General features: G+C 44.4%; 3 protein-coding genes across 11 annotated transcripts in view; 1 reads left to right on the plus strand and 2 right to left on the minus strand.

The window, feature by feature from the left end:
• Positions 1–11,986, minus strand: part of LOC137520899 (mediator of RNA polymerase II transcription subunit 8-B-like) — a 230,312-nt gene extending 218,326 nt beyond the window's left edge. The window contains exon 1 of one of the 2 annotated variants that reach the window (XM_068239451.1): positions 11,881–11,981. In XM_068239451.1, coding sequence (XP_068095552.1) covers positions 11,881–11,886 — 6 coding nt within the window. In that variant the 5' untranslated portion in view covers positions 11,887–11,981. Of the gene's footprint in view, positions 1–11,880 lie in introns of both variants that reach the window. The other variant, XM_068239454.1, reaches the window with a different exon arrangement.
• The window catches only part of SZT2 (SZT2 subunit of KICSTOR complex), a 414,375-nt gene that overhangs the window by 144,008 nt on the left and 246,825 nt on the right, over positions 1–23,542 (plus strand). For 7 of the 8 annotated variants that reach the window (XM_068239443.1, XM_068239448.1, XM_068239449.1 and 4 more), the window contains exon 3: positions 11,917–12,110. In XM_068239443.1, the coding sequence (XP_068095544.1) occupies positions 12,087–12,110 (24 nt within the window). In that variant the 5' untranslated portion in view covers positions 11,917–12,086. Of the gene's footprint in view, positions 1–11,886; positions 12,111–23,542 lie in introns of those variants that run through there. The other variant, XM_068239444.1, reaches the window with a different exon arrangement.
• On the minus strand, positions 3,992–7,193 carry LOC137522448 (uncharacterized). Its single transcript, XM_068242515.1, has 2 exons — positions 6,456–7,193; positions 3,992–6,101 (listed from the first exon to the last, which is right to left on the minus strand). The coding sequence occupies exons 1-2, from the start codon at positions 6,907–6,909 to the stop codon at positions 4,048–4,050; spliced, it is 2,508 nt and encodes an 835-aa protein (XP_068098616.1). The 5' UTR covers positions 6,910–7,193; the 3' UTR covers positions 3,992–4,047.

Genomic DNA, 23,542 nt, shown 5'->3' on the forward strand with positions numbered 1-23,542 from the left:
ATGGATCCCTCCCCAAAGTGGAGTCTGACCCCAGCCCAGCCCATCAATTAAGGTGAGAGCAATATGGCGACCTTGGTGTTTTCACATGCTGGAGCGGAGCCTTAGGAGGACCTCTGAAGTAAGACATGATCAATGTAAACTACCCCGCAACATGCATGATTTCATGCGAGGGTAACATGTGACACATTGTGGTCACACCCACCCCACTACCTCCCCTACCCTCTACACCTCTATTTATATGGCTTTGCCTAACGGGGCAACTCAGCTCTGACTGGGGCTTTGTGTGATGATGGGGGGGACTTTGTAATATATGTATATAATGGTGTAGGTTATGTAAATATGTACAGCACTCTTTCTGATGAAGCCTTTTGGTGAAACATGCTCATGTTAAAGTTTGTACAGCACTTAGCACTTTAGGAGATCTATACCCACCAGTCATCTAGTCAGTGTGTTTGTGGGGGGCCTATATAACAGGTGGTTGAATTAGACTGGGCTAAACCCTGCCGGTCATTTCTATCCACACTCCCTCCAACATCGCTGAATATACTGTGTGGGGAGCAGCTTCAGTTGTGTGGGATAGCTACACCTTACCATGGCAACATGTGCGATGGTTTAAGGGGGATAATAATAATACGAACATTTGTATAGCGCTTTTCTCCTGTCGGACTCAAAGCGCTCAAGAGCTGCAGCCACTGGGACGCGCTCAAGAGGCCACCCTGCAGTGTTAGGGAGTCTTGCCTTGAACTCCTTACTGAATAGGTACTGACCCTAGCCAGGATTCGAACCCTGGTCTCCCATGTCAAAGGCAGAGCCCTTGACCAGTACACTATCCAGCCACCATAAGCAAAGACCCCCACACTCGGAGAACAGATATATATCTGTACCCCACTCAGTAAGGTATTGAAAATAGCAATACTTCTGGTGTTATAAACCTTTTAAACCTAATAGTAAAATTATAAGTTTTACAAGTACCTACAGGGTCAAGTCCTTCTGGACATTCAGTGTTTGCAAACTCACAACTCCTCAGTATATGAAACCTCCAACTCCAGGTAGCCAAAATTACTTCAGATCTTTGTAACTCCGACTCCACCGCCCTGATAGATACAATGATTTATCTCCTCAGTTTATTTTCAATATGGTTCGGCTACCTGTTCTGTAACATGTTCTGCTGTATGGGGAGTGGGTGCAAGTGTAAGGGCTGATTCACACTACTAGAGCTTTTTAAGCGCTAGAGATACTTTAAAAAGCTCTTGCTAATGCAATGCTATGGAGGATTTTTACAAAAATCACATTGCTCCAGTGTGAACACACACATAGGATAACATTAGCAAGAGCTTCTAATATCACAAAGCGCTCAGAAAAGCTCTTGTAGTGTGAACTAGCCCTAACAAGTGGGAGTAAACGGCCGGTCTCTGCAGCGAGATCGAACAGCGGTTGAGCATAGTCTTCCTACATGCCTGATTGCTAATAAGCAGTTGGTGGGCATCTAGAGAGACACCTGTACACAAGCGCATGAGGTCCTCAGGTATGCAGGACATGGCAGAGATGTGATCTAGTGAAGGAAATTGTAGTTCAGGCTTGCTTTAAATACACAGCAGTGGCATAGCTATGGGCCCCGGTGCGAGTTTTACATGGGCCCCCCAAGCACGCTATACATAACAAAAACCTGCCAAGGACAACCACAGTGTCAAAGGTGCAAGAAGGGGATGGGAAACAGCTTGTTAATCATTATAATCATTTAGAGCATTTATAGAAGTGATCATTATTAGCAGAATAGCAATGAAGAGCTAATACTACAGTTGAGGGAGGGCCCTACGGGGCCCCTCTGGCCTGGGGGCTCCGTTGCGGTCGCAACCTCTTCACCCCCTATTGCTATGCAACGGATACACAGACAATGTCCACAGAAAGCAGTTCTATTATGTTTATTGGCTCTTTATAAACATAGAACTCTGCACTGCTCAGTGCCAGAAATGTGCGCTGCACCAACCACCAGCTGAGTGGATACAATGAACACTAGTAAATGTCAGCCTGACCCATCAGGCGTATCCTGCCAAAAGTTGCAACTCACTTTTTATACCAAGTTAACCTTTTCCTATGCCCCATTTTATTTACAAAATACAGCGTTTTTTTTCTGCAGCTAGTTGCAACGTGTGTAGACGTCCAAATTGTTTCAGATCAATTTTGCGATAGATTTTGCTTTGATAAGTACCCAAAATCTATTGCCAAATCTGACGCAATACGATTGGACCAGTTGGAAATGATCTAATAGATCCGATCTGACAGACAATTGTACCGTGGTGATAAGGCTTTAGGGCTGTTTAACTGCAATCACATTCGCGTAATCAAAAATGCTTCCTGTTGATCTTCACAATATGTCGAACTGAAATGACTAAGATTTTATCAAAATGCTTACCGTAATTTCTCTTAAATTGTGACTTGCTGCAAAAGCAATGTGTGTATGTTGTAGAGCTGGACTCTTGACAAGACATGTTTAGAAAGCCTTGGCAGAATTTGCAAGAAGTGTTTATTTTTAAATGGGTTTTAAACTGTTAGGGCCCATTTCCACTACACGCAGATTGGATGCAGAAAATCTGACTCCAATGGATGCCTATGGTAAAATCTCCATCAGAAAAAATGCATTTTGTGAAAACAGGCCCATAGGCCTTCATTGGAGTCAGTTTTTCTGCATCCAATCTATGTGTAGTGGAACCAGGCCCTAAAGCATCAAAAGACAGCACAATGCTAAACACACACTAAAAATAAAGGAAATGTGATCTTGCTGTAAAGCTTACATTCCCTTAGGGCCAGTTTCCACTAGGTCTGCTTTGAGCCAGTTTCCCCATCGCACGGATGCTTTTGTCGCAAGGATGCTTTTGTTAAAATGTACCGTAAATTGTGAGAAATTGTTTCCAATAGCCCAATCAGATTCTGACCAATGCAGAAATGTACTGCATGTTGCATTTCTGTTCCATTTGACTTTCAGTCCCATCCAATGAAACCAGGACTTTCAAGAGCACAGAAAAACATTTAGATAATTTTGGTGCAGTTTGAGATACCTAGTGTTAGCTCTTAAAGAGACACTGAAGCGAAAAAAAAATTATGATATTATGATTTGTATGTGTAGTACAGCTAAGAAATAAAACATTAAGATCAGATACATCAGATACATCAGTCTAATTGTTTCCAGTACAGGAAGAGCTAAGAAACTCCAGTTATCTCTATGCAAAAAAGCCATTAATCTCTACGACTAAGTTAGTCGTGGAGAGGGCTGTTATCTGACTTTTATTATCTCAACTGTAAGTGAACTGTTTTCTTTTTATCTGCTAGAGGAGAGTTCATTACTTCACAGACTGCTCTGAAAGACTCATTTTGAATGCTGAGTGTTGTGTAATCTGCACATATTAGAGAATGATGCAATGTTAGAAAAAACACTATATACCTGAAAAGTATGAGAATATTTTCTTTGCTGCTAATCTTATAGTAATTATTCATAGTACACAACCAATTCATTATATCATATTTTTTTTCCGCTTCAGTGTCTCTTTAAAAGGAACCTGAAGTGAGAGGAATATGGAGGCTGCTATCTCTATTCTCTAACAATGCCAGTTGCCTGACTTCTGCTCTGATTCCCTGCCTCTAACACTTTAAAGGAAACCTGTAAGCTTGAAGAAAAAAAAGACCAAATTACTTACGGTAACGTCTTTTCCAGTAGTCGCGAAGACAGCACCCCTAATGAGACTTGTCTCCCTCCAACACACGGACAGGAATCAGCAAAAGATTTAAATTTGCATAATAGGCGGCCCCAGTATATAAGGCATTAGTCATCAATTACCTTCAGTTCTATACAAAAGACACGGACACCGTAATAATGCTCATATAATCTTTAATCTTTTTTTTTTTTTTTTTTTTTTTTTTTTACCCAGGGTGGGTTGTAGGGGTGCTGTCTTCGCGACTACTGGAAAAGACGTTACCGTAAGTAATTTGGTCTTTCCCAGTACGTCAGCTCAGACAGCACCCCTAATGAGACGATATACACGATATATAAATTCAGGGAGGGACTACAGCCTGCAGAACTTTTCTGCCAAAGGATAGGTCAGAATTAGCCAAAACATTAAGCCTATAGTGCTTCACGAACGTGTTCTGGCTGGACCAGGTTGCTGCCCTGCATATCTGCTCTATCGAGGCTCCTGCCCTCTCTGCCCATGAAGTTGATACAGCTCTCGTGGAATGTGCTTTTACTGGGAAGGACAGCTGCCTGCCCTGTATTTGATAAGCTTCAGTAATCGCTTGTTTGATCCATCTTGCAAGTGTTGGTTTAGAAGCTTTACTTCCCCTGGCATTCCCTGAGAAGATTACAAACATTGCTTCGGTCTTCCTCCAGGATTTAGTCCTTTCCAGGTATTGAAGCAAGCATCTTCGAACATCTAAACAATGAAGCGTCCTTTCTTTGTCATTCGCTGGATTATCACAAAAGGAAGGAGTGAACAATTCTTGCGATCTGTGAAACTTAGATACTACTTTAGGCAAAAAAGCAATGTCCAATCGTAGGGTGATCCTATCCTCTGAGACCACACAATACGGCTCTTTTATGGATAGGGCCTGCAACTCTCCCAATCTTCTTGCGGTTGTGATTGCCAAGAGGAATGATGTCTTTAAGGATAAAAACTTATCAGAAGCTTGTTCTAAAGGTTCAAATGGAGGTTTACATAAACCTTGCAACACAATATTCAAGTCCCAAGGAGGTATCCTTGTTCTCACCACAGGCTTAATTCTCTTTAATGCCTCAAAGAAACGTATAACCAACTCCTCCTGGGCTAATCTTCTCTCCAGGAAAACGCTCAGAGCAGACGTCTGGACTTTTAGGGTGCTGGTACTGAGCCCCTTCTGGAACCCAGATTGTAAAAATTCCAGGACTGAAGTCAGGGAATTGTTGACCATTGATCTCTCAACACACCACTCATTAAAGATCTTCCAGGTTTTTTGATAGATCTGACGAGTCACCTTCTTCCTACTCTGGATTAAAGTGCCAGCCAATTCATCTGAGAAACCTCTTGCCTTTAACAATCCCCATTCAGGTTCCAAGCCGTAAGATGCAGAAGCTCCGGATTTTGATGAAAGAATGGCCCCTGAGACAGAAGCTCCGGATGAGGAGGAAGATTGATTGGTTCTGATACCCTCAAGGCTTGAAGTAACGTGAACCAGGGTCTCTTTGGCCAGAATGGCGCAATCAGAATAACTCGTGCTTGGTCCTGTATAATCTTGTTCAAAACCCTGGATAACAGCGGTATTGGAGGAAACGCATACATCAAATGGAAGCCCCAATTCACTGAGAAGGCGTCCACTGCCCAAGGATTGTCTTTCGGGTGGAGGGAACAGAACTTCCGACACCTGGCATTCTCCTTCCTTGCGAATAAGTCTATCTCCGGACATCCCCAATGAGATGTAATTTCCAGAAGAATCTGAGGATTGACTGACCATTCGTTCTGATCCAAAGCTTTCCGACTCAACAAGTCTGCCAGGTGATTTGAGGTCCCTTTCAAGTGGACTGCCCTCAACGATTCCAGATTTGCTTCCGCCCATCTGAGAATGCGACCCGATTGGCACCACAGCAGGTGACTCCTTGTTCCTCCTTGACGGTTCACATAAGCCACCACACTGCTGTTGTCTGATCTTATTAGAACATGATGGCCCTGGATCTGGCTGCTGAAAAACTGTAAGGCCTGCCATACTGCTTCGAGCTCCCTGCTGTTGGAGGAGCTTGATTTCATCTGGTCTGACCACTGACCCTGAGCTGGTCGAAAGTCCATGTGGGCCCCCCATCCCCACGCACTGGCATCCGTCGTTATCGTCGTCTGAGATGGATAATTCCAGAGACGACCCACGGATAGATGCTTCTTGATTTGCCACCACATCAAGGATACCTTGATACTGTGAGGAATCATCACCGCCCTGTCTAGGGAACTTGATCTCCTGTTCCAGTTCTTTAGAATCCACACTTGTAATTCCCTTGAGTGGAGCTGGCCCCACTGAACTGCCGGGAATGAGGCTGTTAAGTGACCCAATGTGGCCATGGCCCTTCTCAGCGAGACTGATCTTGATTTCTGAAAAGAAAGAACAGTATTTAGTATAGAAGAAATCTTCTTATCAGTCAGAAAAATTCTTTCATTAACAGTGTCAATGTTGAACCCTAGATATTCCATAGATTGACAAGGGGTCAGAGAGGATTTCTCCCAGTTGACAAGCCAACCCAGGGACTGAAGGAATGAGAGACATGAGTCCAAATGGGCATACAGTAACCTCTCAGAGGAACCCCAAAGCAATAAGTCATCCAAATAGGCAATAACATTAACAGACTTCAGTCTTAGAACTGCTAAGACCTCTGACATGACTTTAGTAAACAACCAGGGCGCAGAGGATAGCCCGAAAGGAAGAGCATTAAATTGAAAATGTCTTACCTTTCCGTCCAACTGGACTGCAAATCTGAGGAATTGCTGAGAGGAGAGATGAATGGGAATATGCAGGTACGCATCTTTCAGATCCAGAGATGCAAGGAAACTGTCCTTCTGTAAAAGATGAATCACAGAAATAATGTTGTTCATTCTGAACTTCCTGTACTTTACTGACTTGTTTAGACCTTTTAAGTTGAGAATGAAGCGAAAGCCTCCTTGTGACTTTGGAACAAGAAATACTGGAGAGTAAAACCCCCGACCCCTTTGACATGAGGGGACCTCCCGAATTACCCTTTTGAGAAGCAAGGATTTTACTTCGTCCTGAAGGGCTAGTTGTTTTGTATGTCCTAATGGCAGAGGAGTGACAAAGAATCTTTGGGGAGGTAACATTTCGAACTCTATTTTGTATCCTTCCAGGACAATGTGCAGAAGCCATGGGTTTGTGAAGTACTGATGCCATATTTCGTAAAAGTGGGCTAACCTCCCTCCCACTGGAAGCCTGATGTCATTGTTTTGTAGTCTTGCTAGTTGAGGGGGGATTGGGCTTCCCTCTCTGGTTTCTGTAAGGAGCCCACCTCTTTCTGGAGGTGGTGGGACGCTCATTGGATTCTGACTTTGGGGGCCCGCGAAAGGACCGTTTGTATTGAAAGGACCTTCTCTTAGTGGGGAAGTTTTTCTTAGTGTCAGCGGTTCTATCTAAGGTCTCATCAAGTTTTGACCCAAACAAAAGACCCCCTTCACAGGGAATACCACAAAGTCTTGATTTAGAGGAATTATCACCCCCCCAAGTCTTTACCCAAACCCCTCTTCTAGCGGAATTTACTAAAGCAGTTGTTCTTGCAGTTAATTTCACAGTGTCATCAGCAGCATCAGTGAGATAGTCCGTAGCATTAAACAGATTTGGGAAGTCGTTAAGTATCTCCTCTCTCGGTACACCTGAGGCAATCTTGGATTGTACATCCAAGAGCCATGTTTTCAAAGATCTCCCTACTGCGGTGGAAGCCACTGCCGGCTTAAATGTTAATGACGATGATTCCCAGGCCCTACGAAGGATATTGTCCATCTTCTTGTCAATGGGATCCCTAAGATTGCCAAAATCTTCAAACAACAAGTCAGTCTTCCTTGAAACCCTTGATAATGACGGATCTAGCTTAGGCGGAGGTCCCCAAAAAGCCTGGTCATCCGGATTAAAAGGATAGCGACTAGACATAGATCTAGGCCAAAAGGCTCTTCTCTCAGGACTATCCCATTCTCTCTTAATCACGGACTTCAGAGAGGAATGAACAGGGATAAATTGAGATTGGGGATCCGTCAAACTTTCATACATCTGATCAAGGGCTGTCAAGGATCTCTGCTCAGTCTTTATACCCATTGTTTTATGCATGGCAGCAATAAAGTCTTTCATAAGCTCAGGAGAGAAGGCAAACCTATGTGGTCTGCTTCCCTTAATCACTGCCTCCTCCTCAGAAATTTCCTCAAATGCAGAAATCTCTCCCTCTGATAGTTCAGATTCACCCAAATCTTCCCCCGACCTCTTTCTCTTAGTTCCCAGAGGAATAGGAAGGGCGGCACCTGATCCAGCTGGAGACATAGCAGCAGCAGGAGGATTCGTAACAACTATTCCAGAAATGCTTGCAATAGGATCCACAGGCAACACAACAGGCACAGTAGAAATATTAGAGGTAGAAGCAGTGCTCATAGCCGAATCCTTTATCTCCTTAATAGCAGTAGACATTTCTGCTCTCATCCAGCCCATTAAGTCTTTAAACACAGCAGGAGACTCATTCTTTACAATCTTATCAGTGCAATATTGGCATAATTTCTTAGAGGAGGTAGAAGAGATGCGATTGTTGCAGATAGCACATTTTTTCTCAACCTTGGTGTCTGTGCGCTTGTCCTGACTGGAGTGCGCACTCGATTTATCAGATCTTTTGGGCTAAAACACAAACAAACAAATCTAAATTAGCCAAGAACCCCCATGAAATAATCATAGAAAAAACTAGCTAAGCAGTGTGCATATAACCACTTGCCAGAGGGGTTTCGGAGCCAGACTCCACAGATAATGCTGGAGAGGGTCCTACAGCGTCCTCCATGATCCCAGCTTACAACACATCTGAGACCAGGATTTGAGAGGCTAAAATACCTGCTCCTGAAGAATTTGCATAATCCCCAGCTGAAGCAGCTCACCGCCGCGGCCCCTGCCGCCTGCTGCACTTCCGGGTCACGTGGGACGCCAGCGTCGTGACCACTTCCGGATTTCCGCATCGGAAGTTTCCATTGCGTGCCCCTGCACGCATAAAAACGCCGCCTTCCTAGGAGAAGCCTCCTAAGTGCTGCCAGGCTCCACACCGCTCCCCCTGAAGCGGACTGCCCAGGAAAACCTCCGCAACAGAGCCCCAGCCGCCTGACCAGATGGCTCCCTGGAGACCTCTCACTCCTTCACGTCCGGACAGGAAACTAGAACTGAAGGTAATTGATGACTAATGCCTTATATACTGGGGCCGCCTATTATGCAAATTTAAATCTTTTGCAGATTCCTGTCCGTGTGTTGGAGGGAGACAAGTCTCATTAGGGGTGCTGTCTGAGCTGACGTACTGGGAAAAAAGAAAACGCACAGCAATGTAACACAAGTGGGCTGTTCATACTGCCCACGTTGCGTTACATGTAACGCTGCACGTTGTAGTGAAGGTGCAGCATGCTGTGCGTTCTAGAGGCTTTAGCCGCGTTAGACTGTTTGCACATGCTCAGTGGGGGACGGAGAGATGCCGCTACAGTAGCCGCGCACATGGCTACTTAATATGCACTGCACTGGCGGCCGCTGATTGGCCGGCGGGACCACGTGATGCGGAGTGTCTCGCTCCGCATCACGCGGTCCCGCCGGCCAATCAGCGCCACTCTGGGAGACCTTATGCGGATAGAGCCGCCTTGACGCGGCTCACTCTACCGTCCTCTCCCGCACCACCATACATTGCGTTAGGTACACGTTATGCGACCTTAACGTAGCACCTAACGCAACGTCTTAGTGTGTAAGTAGCCTAAGGGTACCTAAACCAAATGTAAAAAACTCCTTTCACTTACCTACCAGCCCCCTGCAGCCGTCCTGTGCCCACACCGCTCCTCAACGATCCTACGTTCCCACACCGCAGCGGAGTTTCATTTTCGCTGGCAAGCCACTGCGCAGCCCTGGCCATCTGTATACTTGTTCGCAATAGCATCCTGCGCAGTCGATGGCCACTGCTCATGCATGGCCCTAGCCGCGCGTGTGCTCGTTCATGCCCCGTTGACCATCCTGCGTAGTCGCAGTATGATGAAACCCTGTACTGAGCCTGTACAGGACGCACGCGGCCAGAGCCACGCAGGTGCAGAGGCTGTGAGCGGTGGCGGGGGAACAGAGGATCGTTCCAGGACGTCTGCAGAGGGCTGGTAGAAGCCCCAGGTAAGTTAAACCCTTCTTTTCCTCTGTTTACAACTTTCCTTTAAGCAACGTGTCAAACACAACATCCACAGGTGGATGCCATTTTATGTGGCCCTTGACAGCTTCCAACGTGCATCATTGAGAGCAGTAAAAAAAAGACAGCAAACTGCCTTCCCATCCAGAGGAGCATAACGGTAACAGTGTTTGAGATTAAAACATTGCAAGTTTAAGGTTGCGTGCAGCAACAACCCCCTGGACCTCCTCAGCGAAATTAGCATGGGGCCTCCTCCTGGAAACCCCCCCCCCACATAGCAGAGTAGCGCAGCAGAGTAATATTTACCTGCAACAGCGATGGATCGTGTCCCTTTTGTTCTTCCTGGCAGTCGCACACTCTGTGCTTCCATATCTCCAACTTCCGTTCATGTGACACACCTCAGGAGCCAGATATGTGCAGCACAGAGCGTATGGCTGCCAGAAACATCATAGGAGACTAAAAGCAGGAGTGGAACAGGTAAATATTAAATTACACTACTGCAGTACTCTGCGGAAGAGAGGAGAAGCAGGCCCCCATGGTCGCTCTAGTTACGCCACTTTGAGATTGTTTAATACATGTTAAATCTTCATAAACAATATGGCCTGTGACAAAGACTATGTTTTAGATTTGGCCCCTTATGTGATTGAGTTTTAAGCCACTGGCCCAGAAAGAGCTAGCTGGTTTGTGAACGTGTGATTCAAAAGCAACAATATTGCTAATGCGTGCAATTACACTGCAATGGTATGTTGGATACATTAGCATAATGTGATACATGCAGTGTGGTAGCGCATAAACAGTTGCAGTGAAGCCTAACTTGTATGTACTGTATGCTTCAGTGTATGCGTTGCATGGCACGCATGACTTGCAATGTGACTTTCCCCTCCGTTGATATCCTGTTTTTGCAAGGAAAGCAATGCCACAGTGTGAAAGTAGCCCAAAGCTTTAGGTTACATTTAATATCTTTAATCTTTAAAGAGACACTGAAGTCTCTTTTTGTACCTTAGTATCTTATCTAGCCGTCTTCAACATTAAATTCTAAGCTGATTTGCCGGAACCCCGCAGCAGAACGAATTCATTATGGCCCAGAAATTTCCCAGCAAAGTTCCAGGACTAACATATTTTTGCTTCCTGGAAGAGGCAGAGCCGTGCGCAGTAGCTCTGCCTCTTCTCCAGTCAATCTCTGCCTCTCCCCGCCCCTCTGTCTTCTTTCACTGAGAGGAGCGGGGAGAGGCGGAGATCAGCGGAAATTGACTGGAGCAGAGGCAGAGGTACTGTGCACAGCCATAAATAACTCGTTCTGCCGCGGGGATGTGGCGAATCAGCGTAGAATTTAATGCTGAAGACGTCTGCATAAGAAAATAAGGAAAAAAAAAGAAAAGAAGGGGAGACTTCGGTGTCTCTTTAAGAGATGGCTTGAAGTGTTTTGTGATAGTTTTGAATGAGGCTTTTTCTCCAGGGCTTTGCAGTGTTCTTGTTGCGTATCTACTAGCTTCCAGTGAAGATCACAAATCGGAGTTGCGATTCGCAGCGTCAAGCCTCCTTCACACTAGGAATCACAAAACACTAGCAAAATAGTTTGCGTTTTGCAAAGCAATTTCCACTGTACAGAAAAGTGATTTTGGAGCGATTGTGTTCTGCAATGTCTAGAGCAATCCACCATCTTCAGAAGGGAGAGAACTCCAGAGAACAAAAGTACATAGCTGCAGGGCACAGGCAATACACACATGTTGTCTCCAGAACACTTTGTGCAAGAGACAGAAAGGTAGGCATTACTTTCCTGTCATGGTAGTTCATTCTGACAGGATAGCTTTTTCAGACTCGCTGCACTGTCAGATTTAGCTACTGGTAGCCTTTTCTGACATGACAATGCAGGTACAGCGTGTTTTCAGGACCCAGAAGGAAGAAATACTCGGCTAACACAATGATGAAGACACAATACAGGACATTAGACAACATAAAATAAACTTTATACATAGTTATACCTGCATCGCAGATCTGTTCTTCCTTCCTCACTATAGAAACCAAGGACTTCCGGCGCACCACCCTGACGTCATCAGAGCGACTGCAGGCTGAGAGGCTGTGCTACGAAGTCTACAAGAGGAAGAGCGGAGCCCCGCCTACACAACGGAGCCCCGCCTCCGGTGCGAAGATCCCCCATAGGGCTGAAGGGGGAGGGGAAGGATCGGGAATGGCGGAGAGAACAGAGACTGAGGTACTCATGATAGCCACCAATCAGAGGGGCTGATACTGGCTGCATTACAGCTGTCCAAATACATCATACTGTGTGTATCCATACCTGCTTCATGTGTCACTCTCCCCCTACACTGTATGAACAATAACCCCCTTACTGTATCTCTGCTTTGCACAGTGTATCCACACTCCACACATATACCCCTCCAACTACCCACTTCCTATATTTGTGCATATCTCTTAGGCTATCTACACACATATCTCCAATTACCCCTGCCTATAACAACACCAGTATGTTTATCCATAGTATTACTTAGTATTTATATAGCTCCAACATCTTCCGCAGCGCTGTACAGTTTATATAGTCTTGGTACTAACTACCTCAGAGAAGCTCACAATCAGTTGTTATATATGCCAGTTGTTATATGCAGTTTACCATGTAAAACTTGCACTGGAACTCTTAGCTACTCTACTGGTCATATGTCCATTGTGGTCAATTTAGTTGGACGCCAGTTAACTTATTGGCGTGTTTTTGGGATGTGGGAGGAATCCAGAGTATCTGGAGGAGAGCCACGCATACACAGGGAGAACATACAAACTCAGTGCAATTATAATGCCCTGGAGTATGTTTTTTTCAAACTGGGGACCCAGTGCTGCAAGGCTATCCACCCATTCAGTGCTATCCATCTGCAAACCTGTGACTTTTACAAAAACGTAATTCAGATACTTCCCTTGGTAGAGGGTAGCCGCTGGATCCTGCAAAGGCTTTCCATGCCTTTCTCGAGACCACTGCTGGACCCTCTGGAAGTTTGTGTCTTGCTTTATTATTAAAATTTAATAATTATATAGCGCCAACATCTTCAGTAGCGCTGTACAGAGTATATTGTCGTGTCACTAACCGTCCCTCAGAGGGGCTCACAATCTAGTCCCTACCAGAGTCTTATGTCTATATCATGTAGTGTATGTATTGTAGTCTAGGGCCAATTTAGGGGGAAGCCAATTAACTTATCTGTATGTTTTTGGGATGTGGGAGGAAACCGGAGTGCCCGGAGGAAACACACGCAGGCACGGGGAGAGCATACAAACTCCTTGCAGATGTTGACCTGACTGAGATTTGAACCGGGGACCCAGCGTTGCAAGACGAGAGTGCTAACCACTACGCCACCGTGCTGCCCATCTGCTTTCATCTCTGAACGAGCTGGGACGCAATGCACATGTACTGGACGACTCGCATCTAGGCAGTAGCATGCGGCCACGCTCCCATTGACGTCTTTTTGCAGTCAGAACACTGGAATGGCTAGCTGGAGGGGGACAGTGTGGGGTATATGGATACATACTGATGAGCAGATATAGAAAAGGGGTAAATGAAAAGTTGAAGGATACCTGTGACTTTACAATATGCAGGGGCTTTCCTATACGAAGGTGGATTTCTAGCTTTTGCATTTTGTAAAGTCACAGGTACCCTTCAACTTTTCAGCTACCCCTTTCCAATATTTGCTTATCCATATACCCTACACTGTGTATACTCATGTGTACCGCTCCATTTAAAAAAAAAAAAAAACAGTTCACCCTGCTGTGGCAAATTTCCTGGCAGTGTTAATTACTATTCCCCCACCAAGGCACCGTACAGTGGGGATAAGATGCAATTCGGCTTCCAGCTATTGCTGGTGGCCAAATTGCTCTGTTTTTATCATAATTTGGGCTCCGTCATTTGCCGGCGACTTTATAACTCACTGAGCGCCACCCACAATAGCTGTAATTCATATTACAGCCTATGGCAGCTCCCACGTGTCCTCGGCCACGCCCCCCTCCTCTCCAGTGTGTTCCAACTCTGTTGGGCTTCCTGTACGGAGCAGTGCTTTTCAGCGCTGCTAGATTTGGGCGCATGCCAGCGCCGCCATAGACTGTAATGGGAGTCAGTCTATAGCGGCGCTCAGTGAGTAACTTCGGATCCGTCAGAAGACGGAGCTGAAGTTGCTTAAAAAACACAATAACTCGGCTTCCAGCAATAGCTGGAAGCCGAATTATTTCATTCCCCACCGTCCATGGCAGCCTGGAGGGAGAATAGTAATTAAAACGGCCCGGACTTGTGCAGAAGCAGGATCAGCCTTATACCGCTGTACCCTGCGCCCAAGTCTATCGGCGCCGATTTCAAATGTACTCTTCCTGTAGTGTGTCCCAGCTCTGCCTAATAACCATAGACAGAGTCTGAGACCACCTGTGACTGCTGACTGGCTGGGAGGGGGTTACATTGTGACAGGTAGGTGGCTGAGAAACTTAACAGGAGGAGCACACTGCACAAAGTTGCTAAAAGGAATCCCATTCAATCTCCAGGAAATGCATTTTTGTTTTGGATTGTTTGGAAAGGATTTTGAGCATATTGTACATTGCTGTGCCCCATCTGTGGGAATTTTCCTAATTTCCTGTCTGGAGAGCAAGAGGGGTAGTATCTTCAGAGTAAACATTATTGCATAGCATGGGGAACTGGGGTAACATTATAAACCCTGACATTTTTTTTTTAATTGTTTGTCTTAATTTTTTATCCCCAAAGCTGCCACTTTTCATATTAAAACAGGGGTGCTCGCAGGGACACAAAGGGAGGAAACAGGGGACAGAGACAGCAATAATAACTTCTAGAAGTCTGTAATACCTTTCCACAGTATACAAGCTAAATATAAGAATTCCTGGCATAAAGCGACTTGCGCACAGATTAGCACCATGGAAAGACATGGAATTCTGTGAGGGGGGGGGGGAAGGGGGTCAGATTACAGCCCATCTCTGAACACAAACTTATGCTGGGAATACATGATGACTTTTTTTTGTCAGATTTATTTTCCAATCGTTTTTTTCTGAATGATTTCAATTCACTTCTATGAGAAAAGCGATCAAAATCAGATCGGACCTGTCGGAAATGATCTATCGAGCCATCTATCTGCTGAAAAAACTCATGCTATATTCCTAGCATGAGGACCCATTCACGCTTGTGCGATTAGCGGGTGATTCCCGCTAATTGTCGAAGCGCTAGCGCGTTAAAAAGCAAATGTTACCCTATAGCAGTGATCTCACTGCTGCGATTAATGACAATTGCAAAACGCATTGCCTGCAGCATTGTCTCACGATTCTTGAGCGATCGCAATACAGTGCTTATAAAAGCGCTGATCGCCATTGCTCTGAATCGTAACAGTGTACAGTTATTTTACCACGCTAATTGCTGCAAAATCACCCGCACAAAACGGTAGCGTTAAGCGCTACCGTTTTGCCTCTGTCAAGTGTGAATGGGCCCTAAGGGTGTGATCCCACTAGAGGGATGTGATCCTATAAAAATCACCCATCGCATTGCATTAGCAAGAGCTTTTTCAAATCATTAACGCTTAGAAAAGGCTGCTAGTGGGTTTGAGCCCTTAGAAGGATCTTGTATTGGAATTGTATGTTTAGTTTCAGATGAAGCCATAGCTGGTGAAGAAGTAGGTGTAGCATAATCTTCCTGTCAGATGCTTCCAGGTACCTGTCAGGTGCTTGGCATGAGCAGGTAGAGGTATCCATCCAATGGATGCTGAGCGGGGAGGCTGCTGCACTTAGACGTGGCATGAAGCGTTTCATTGCTGCCCACTAACCGCATCGAGTTTCAAGCTGCATGCTCGTTTCTGGTGTTATTCAAACACTACTGCAGCCAAATAGATCAGCATGGCTGCCAGGCAACTGGTATATTTTACCAGGAAAAAAATATGGCAGCCTCCATATTCTTCTCGCTTCAGTTGTCCATTAAGGGCTGGTTAAGACCTGTGTACGAATCTCGGTTCTTCCTGTTCAGTAACCCAGCACCTATTCAGTAAGGAGACCTTGGGCAAGACTCTCTAACACTGCTACTGCCTATAGAGCGCTCCCTAGTGGCTGCACCTCTGGACCTTTGAGTCCGCCAGGAGAAAAGCGCAATATAAATGTTATTTGCCTTGTCTTGTCATTATTTTATTATTATTATTTAGTATTTATATCCCTACCGTAGTCTAGGTCCTATTTATGGGGAAGCCAATTAACTTATCTGTATATTTTTGGGATTTGGGAGGAAAGCCACGCAGACCAGTACCTAGCACTACCAGGCATGAGTGCGATCCACCATGCTACCCTGCTGCCTGAGGTTTACTTGAAACAAAAAGTGCTTTAATTGCTTCACTTCTTATAGCTAGTGATTTCTCAATTTTTTCATCTTTTTCACAATAGCACGGACATCTGGGCCATAACTAGCTTATAGATGAGGTTCCCCTTTGTAGTTCTTAGTGCCTTTGTTTTGGGAAGGGGCATATTTGCATGCCAGGCTCTTTGTTCTGCCCATTCCTGTAAGATGCGTATTGATCGCCCTTTGCAAGTCTTCTATTTGCCTTTTATTTAAAAGAACACAGGATAATCATGCTCTTTGTGTCCGGATTGCATTTATGACCCCTGATTAATGATTAATGTTTCACTTCAAGTCTTACAAAAATAATTGAGTTCAAAGTACTGGTGGTGAGATCAGGGTGTTTACTGAGCAGAGTGATGTCAGCAGATTAAATAAAATGGACGCTGCAATATACAAATTCATTTAAAATATAAATATTGAATTTCCATTTTGACTGACCATATATTCACCTCTAAAAAATTCCCCATTGATAAAAACCATTACGGTATACTGTACTGCCAAAAGAAAACAAACATTTTTATTACCGTACTTTAAACTTTTTTCACCCAGTGTTCTTTAAGAGGTACATGAGGTGAGTGACATACTCAGGCTGCCATATTTATTTCCTTTTAAACAATACCAGTTGCCTGGCAGCCCTGCTAATCTCTTTGTCTGATAAACTGACTCCATTCTCACATTATTGTGCCAAGGACCCAAAGCTCACAAACTTAGTGTGTGTGTGTGTGTGTGTAAGCAATGGTCAGTGGTTGATTTCGATTAATATTCAGGAAAGTGGGTGGAGCCTATAACAGCAACTCAGAATTCTTTATTGGAGAAAATTCTTACACAGTTAGTGGCAGAGGCCTCAAACCTGGTATAGTCAGTAACTGGGCTACAAACAGCCAATCAGATTTGTTTGCTTGATTTCAATGGGAAAATATAAACTGCTTTCATTCTCACATTGATGATGCAAAGGACCCGAAAGTTCACAAACTTGGTCATTGACTGACTGTGTGTCAAGGTTAGAAAAAGTGGCCAGACCCAAGAACAACCAAATACATACCCGAGCGACACCTGGTCTTCAGCTAGTAGTTAACCCTCCTGGCGGTTTGCAAAAAATCCGCCAGGGGGCAGCAAATCTTTTTTTTTTTTTAATATTTTTTTTTTTTTTTCATGTAGCGAGACAAAGTCTCGCTACATGATAGCCGCTGCTCAGCGGCATCCCCCCAGCCCCTCCGATCGCCTCCGTGAATGGGACTGTTTCCACTTGTCAGGATTCCTTTGCGTTTTTCTGTGCAGAAAAAATTCTCATGGCAGAGCCATCAGAATTCGCATACCACATACCACTATGCGAATCGCATACAATGTATTTAATAGAAAATTCGCATGAGGTTTGGGTATGTGAATTTTCATGCAAATTTGCATTCGAATTCGCATAGAAACAATGGAAAAGCACACCAGCAATGCCATGGTTAAATTCGCATACATCGTCATCCTTTCAAATTCGCATAAAAATTCGCATGGACCCGCATGTGAATTTTTACCGCGGTGATTCGCACTGCACAAGTGGAAATGCAGCCTTAAGGTGCATACACACATGCGACTATAGTCGTTTGTAACGATCGTTCCCCGATCTTTACCAACGACGATCGTTACAAAAAACGAACCACCGACTATTAAGGCAAACGACGAACGAGCCAAATCGCTACAAAAGAAAGTTCTGTCTCGGCGGATTTTAACCAACGACGATCGTTTGCAAAAGTAGTACATCGTTGGAAACGATCGTTCGTACTAGGCATGACATGCGCATTTCACTATTTCTCCATGAAACTTCTCATTTTTATGCGCAGGCGCAATAGTTGCTTTCTGTGATGTAACGTTCGTTCTAACGATCAGATCGTTACACACATTTTAAAACTACCTTTACTTAGGTCGTTCTTTCATCAATTAAAAGTTCGTTCGTCGTTCTTAACGAACGATCGTTGTCGCATGTGTGTACGTAGCATTACACTGAGCTACTGATGCCTGCACTCTGGAGTATTAACTAGTTTCATGACCCCAGATGACAAAAAATACTCGTAGATTACTTGTTTTGGATCTCTGAAATACATTTTAACCTGATGGAAAATACATGACTCTGTACAGTTCAGATGGAAAATAAATAAATAAGAGTTGTAAATAAAATTTTTGTTCCTTTAACTGGTTTTAACAGATTAGGCCTTGATTCATCATTGTCTTTGCGATAACTTTTTCCAGTTCATTAAATTACCGAATTTGAAGTTTATGGATTTCTAGTTGTATTCATCAAGGTTTTTCCGCATTCAGTGTGACTTTGATAAATTATCGATAACAATGCGGTAACCATTCGGTAACGTGCCGATATTTCCATTTTACAGTAATTTAACACAAGGCCATAAGATTCCCGTGGAATTGTGGATAAAAGGCAGTCCTTTGAACACCACGTAGCAACATTCCGAATAGGGCTTAACACCTGGACCAGGATTCTGGAAGTGGCTTGGGACAATCCCACAATTTCACCAGCTACGGCTTGATGGGAGCCTTTTCTGAAAAATGTAATGCAGCTAGCAATTTACCGTAGTTAACCCTGCCACTGCCTGTGTTCTTTTACAAGATGATTCAAGAGAAATGCAGATGTCCTGGTATAGCAAATAAATCCATTCTCTTGCAAATTGATATGGTTCTAGACCTTAAAGAGAATTTGTACTCTAAAATTCTTACAATAAAATGCATACCGTTCTCTTCATTGTGTTCTTCTGGGCCCCTCTGTGCTGTTTCTGCCACTCCCTGCTGCAATCCTGGCTTGTAATTAACAGTTTTAGGCAGTGTTTACAAACAAATGACATTGCTTCTAACCAGAGTATGATACGCTGAGAACAGCTTACAGTGTGACTCATGCAGAGCTGGGAGAGGGTGTGTAAAGCTTCTGCAAATGACAAGCAGTGCTGCACATTCCACACAATCCACCCTCAGCCCGACAGCTGACAGAGGAAAGAAGATAAGATTTATTACAGAGACAGTGCAACTAGAAAATGCTGCAGTAAGACAGACCACATTAGAACAGGCATAGGAACTTATAGGATAGAAAAAATAAGGCTCAAAATTTTGTTACAGAGTCTCTTTAATCTTGCCCTTCTGCGCCTTTGAATCTCTCAGCTGATACATACCCACTTCAAATGGCTCCATCTTCTCTGTCAGCAATGATCTGACAGGAATAACGACAGAGCAGTGAAGGAGATAACTAATCCTAAATTTAACGTTAAACCACGCCCACTTTCAGTTTCATGAATTGCACTTTCTTGCGATTTATCGCATCATTACCAAATGATTACGAAATGCTCGCTAACAGCTGTAGATAACTTTGATGAATCCTGAAATCAACTTATCGCGTTCGGTATTTTACTGAGCTGTTGGTAATTGATTCGATAAGTCTTGATGATTTGAGGCCTAAATCCTTAATCTCCATCTCACATGTGGCTGTAGTTAAAACTGTTGCTTTTTTCTAACGTTTATCCTTTAGAATAACTGCTCACGTTGAAAGACATAATACAGCTTCCATTAATTCTGAAATGTTCTCATTAATTATATATATATCCTGTAATCTGGCTAAATACCGACAACTTTTAAAAAAAAATTAATTTGGTATCATCTTCCCAACACTGTAAGTTTTAAAAATTAGAGTTTGTGGCTGAGTACGGTGGATGACCTCAGGCGGAGGAAGGTAGATGTGTTTAGATGTGTTTATTGCTTGCTGGAAAATGTGTATTTCTTTCCATTTCATTGTTATTGGTGAAGAAATGGAATTAGTGGTGTTATTTAATGACATACAATGAGAATATGGTTATAGCTGTTTGTGTTCCAGTAAAGGTACTGTTGTTAAAAGGTAGGGTTTGTGAGGCAAATCAGTAATCTGAGTAGATGTGCTGAACACAGTGGTGGTTCAGTAGGGCTAGGGGGGGGGGGGGGGGGGTTAGGGCCTGGGTGTTTCCAGGAGTGCAATATGTCACAATTTTCTTAGCTTCTCTGTCCTCTTGCCTTTCTTCTTCTTGTACCTATTTAGTTATATACTCATCTCTTACTCCTCCAGGTCAATGGCCATAATTCATTAACTTCCCTGGCGGTGCATTTCTGTCTGCAATTATGAGTCAAAAATGGTACATTTTTTTTTCAAGAATTGTAGGCCTCCAATTCTTAAAGGAATACTGTAGGGGGGTCGGGGGAAAATGATTTGAACTTACCCGGGGTTTCAAATGGTCCCCCGCAAACATCCTGTGCCTGTGTAGCCGCTCACCGATGCTCCGGCCCCGCCTCCAGTTCACTTCTGTAATTTCAGACTTTAAAGTCTGAAAACCACTGCACCTGCGTTGCCGTGTCCTCACTCCTGCTGATGTCACCAGGAGGGTACTGTGCAGGGACAGACCATACTGGGCCTGCTCAGTACGGGCCTGGTGACATCAGCAGGAGCGAGGACACAGCATTGCAGGCGCAGTGGTTTTCAGACTTTAAAGTCTGAAATTCCAGAAGTGAACTGGAGGCGGGGCCGGAGCATCGGGGAGTGGCTGCGCAGGCACAGGATGTCTGCGGGGGACCATTTGAAGCCCCGGGTAAGTTCAACTCATTCCCCCCCCCCCCCCCCCCTTTACAGTATTCCTTTAACCACTTAAGCCCGAAGGGTTGAAATTTTTTTACATCCGAGCAACTTTCACCCCCCATTCATTTGCCAATAACTTTATCACTACTCATCACAATTAATTGATCTATATCTTGTTTTTTCCGCCACCAATTAGGCTTTCTGTTGGTGGTATATTTTGCTAAGAGCCACTTTACTGTAAATGCATTTTAACAGGAAGAATAAGAAAAAAAATGGAAAAAATTCATTATTTCTCAGTTTTCAGCCATTATAGTTTTAAAATAATACATGCCTCCATAATTAAAACTCACGTATGGTGTTTGCCCATATGCCCCGGGTATTTCACCTTTAAAATTATGTCCCTATCACAATGTATGGCGACAATATTTTATTTGGAAATAAAGGTGCATTTTTTCCGTTTTGCGTCCATCACTGTTTAGAAGCCCATAATTTATTAAATCATATTGATATACTCCTTTGACATGAATATTTAAAAAGTTCAGACCCTTAGGTAACTATTTATGTTTTTTTAATTTTTTTATTATTGTAATTTTTTTTTTTTTTTAATTTAAACTTGTACGTGGGTATTTTTTGGTGTGGGAGGTAAACAGGGTTTTTTTTAAATATATTTATAGATTTATTCTTAAAACTTTTTTTTTTTAGGTGTAATTTGCTATTTGGCCACAAGATGGCCAGAATCAAAAAGTCCTGGGAGCGATCGATCTCGCTCCCAGGCAGAAGAAAGGAGACCAGAGCTCAGAAAAGCCGCAGCGTCTGAAGAGACGCTGTCGGCTTTTCTCCGGGGGGGTCCGATCAGCGAAAGGGATTTATAATCCCTTTCACTGATCGGTGGGCTAGCGGCCAGCAGTGGGGGCGCGCACGGGGGGGGGCCCGCGGGCGCGCGCGCAGCCCAACTGGACGAGAGATCTCGTCCAGTTGGGCTTAAGTGGTTAAAGGGACACTGTAGGGGGGTCGGGGGAAAATGAGTTGAAGTTACCCGGGGCTTCTAATGGTCCCCCGCAGACATCCTGTGTCCGCGCAGCCACTCCCCAATGCTCCGACCCCGCCTCCGGTTCACTTCTGGAATTTCAGACTTTAAAGTCTGAAAACCATTGCACCTGCGTTGCCATGTCCTCACTCCCACTGATGGCACCAAGAGTGTATAGCACAAGCCCAGTGTGGTCTGTGCCTGCGCCGTGCGCTCCTGTTGACATCAGGGGAAGCGAGGACACGGCAACGCAGGCGCAGTGGTTTTCAGACTTTAAAGTCTGAAATTACAGAAGTGAACCGGAGGCGGGGCCGGAGCATCGGTGAGTGGCTGCGAGGGCACAGCATGTCTGCGGGGGACCATTAGAAGCCCCGGGTAACTTCAACTCATTTTCCCCTGACCCCCCTACAGTATCCCTTTAAGTCATAACTCACCAAAATATGTCAGAATAAAAGGCTGGTAGACATCCTGCACATAAATAAAAGACTGGAACACAAAATTGTTGAATTACGTTAATGAATAAACTTAACTGAAACTGTACAAGGGAGAGATAAGTATAAGGCAGGCAGAGAATAGTCGAAATCCAGGTAGAGGTCGGTGCAGGCAGAGAGTAGTCAAAATCCAGGCAAAAATCGGTAACAGTATGGCAGAAGCACTTAGCTCAGAAGCAGTTGGGAACCAAATGGCTATATTGTTAACATTCTGTGCTTTCAAATGAGCTTATCTGCCATTGCAGTCAGGTGACACAGGGGAGAGATCAAATTACAACTTGTGATTAGAGACAAATGAGGAGGAATTAGACATGCTAAACTCTCTATATACAGTATATGCAGGCTGCATTTCTCTATGTTCACCTTCTGTCCCGTGCTGCACATTGGGGTACAGATGGGGAAATCAGACAGGCTAAAACGCACGCACGCACGCACGCACGCACGCACACACACACACACACACACACACACACACACCCAGTACCACTGTTACAAACCTACTACAGTCACACATGTGTTTGATGTATGGGATCTTCTATACACTCCTCTGATTATTGTTGTTTTTGTATGATTTGTACTTTTGGTACCTTTGTACTGTTTATTGGCCAAAGTAAATAAATACTTATTTTACACACACAAAAAAGGCTGGTTTGTGGATTCCCCAAAGTCTAAAAGATAAGAAAACTGTGACTATATTATATAGTCAGTTTCCTGGTGCCCCCATTGTTATAGTGCTTTCCATGGTTCATAGTCTCCCCATTTACACAGTTGTCTCCTGTATTGCCCCTGTTATTACAATACTTTAACATAGGATGTCCAGTTTACCATATTCCCCATTTGTGCCGTTGTTTTTATAGCACTCCCCAATTGTGCCTCTGTTTAGTCCACACCAAACTGCCCCTAGTATTAAAACCACTTAACGACTGCCTAACGCCGACAGGCGTCGGCAGGTCGAAGTGGTGTTTCCATGGAAACATTCCATGTCAGTTCACGGAGGGTGTCTAGGTGAACAGCCTGCGAGCCACCGATCGTGGCTTCAGGCGAAATGTAAACACGCGGGGAAGAAATCCCCTGTCTTTACATCCTACGGCGCTGCTGCGTAAAAAGGAGATCGGCGATCCCCGGCCTCTGATTGGCCGGAGATCGCCGGCATCTGATAGGCTGAAGCCTATCA

This window comes from Hyperolius riggenbachi, chromosome 6 (assembly GCF_040937935.1).
Source record: "Hyperolius riggenbachi isolate aHypRig1 chromosome 6, aHypRig1.pri, whole genome shotgun sequence".
Classification (NCBI taxonomy): domain Eukaryota; kingdom Metazoa; phylum Chordata; class Amphibia; order Anura; family Hyperoliidae; genus Hyperolius; species Hyperolius riggenbachi.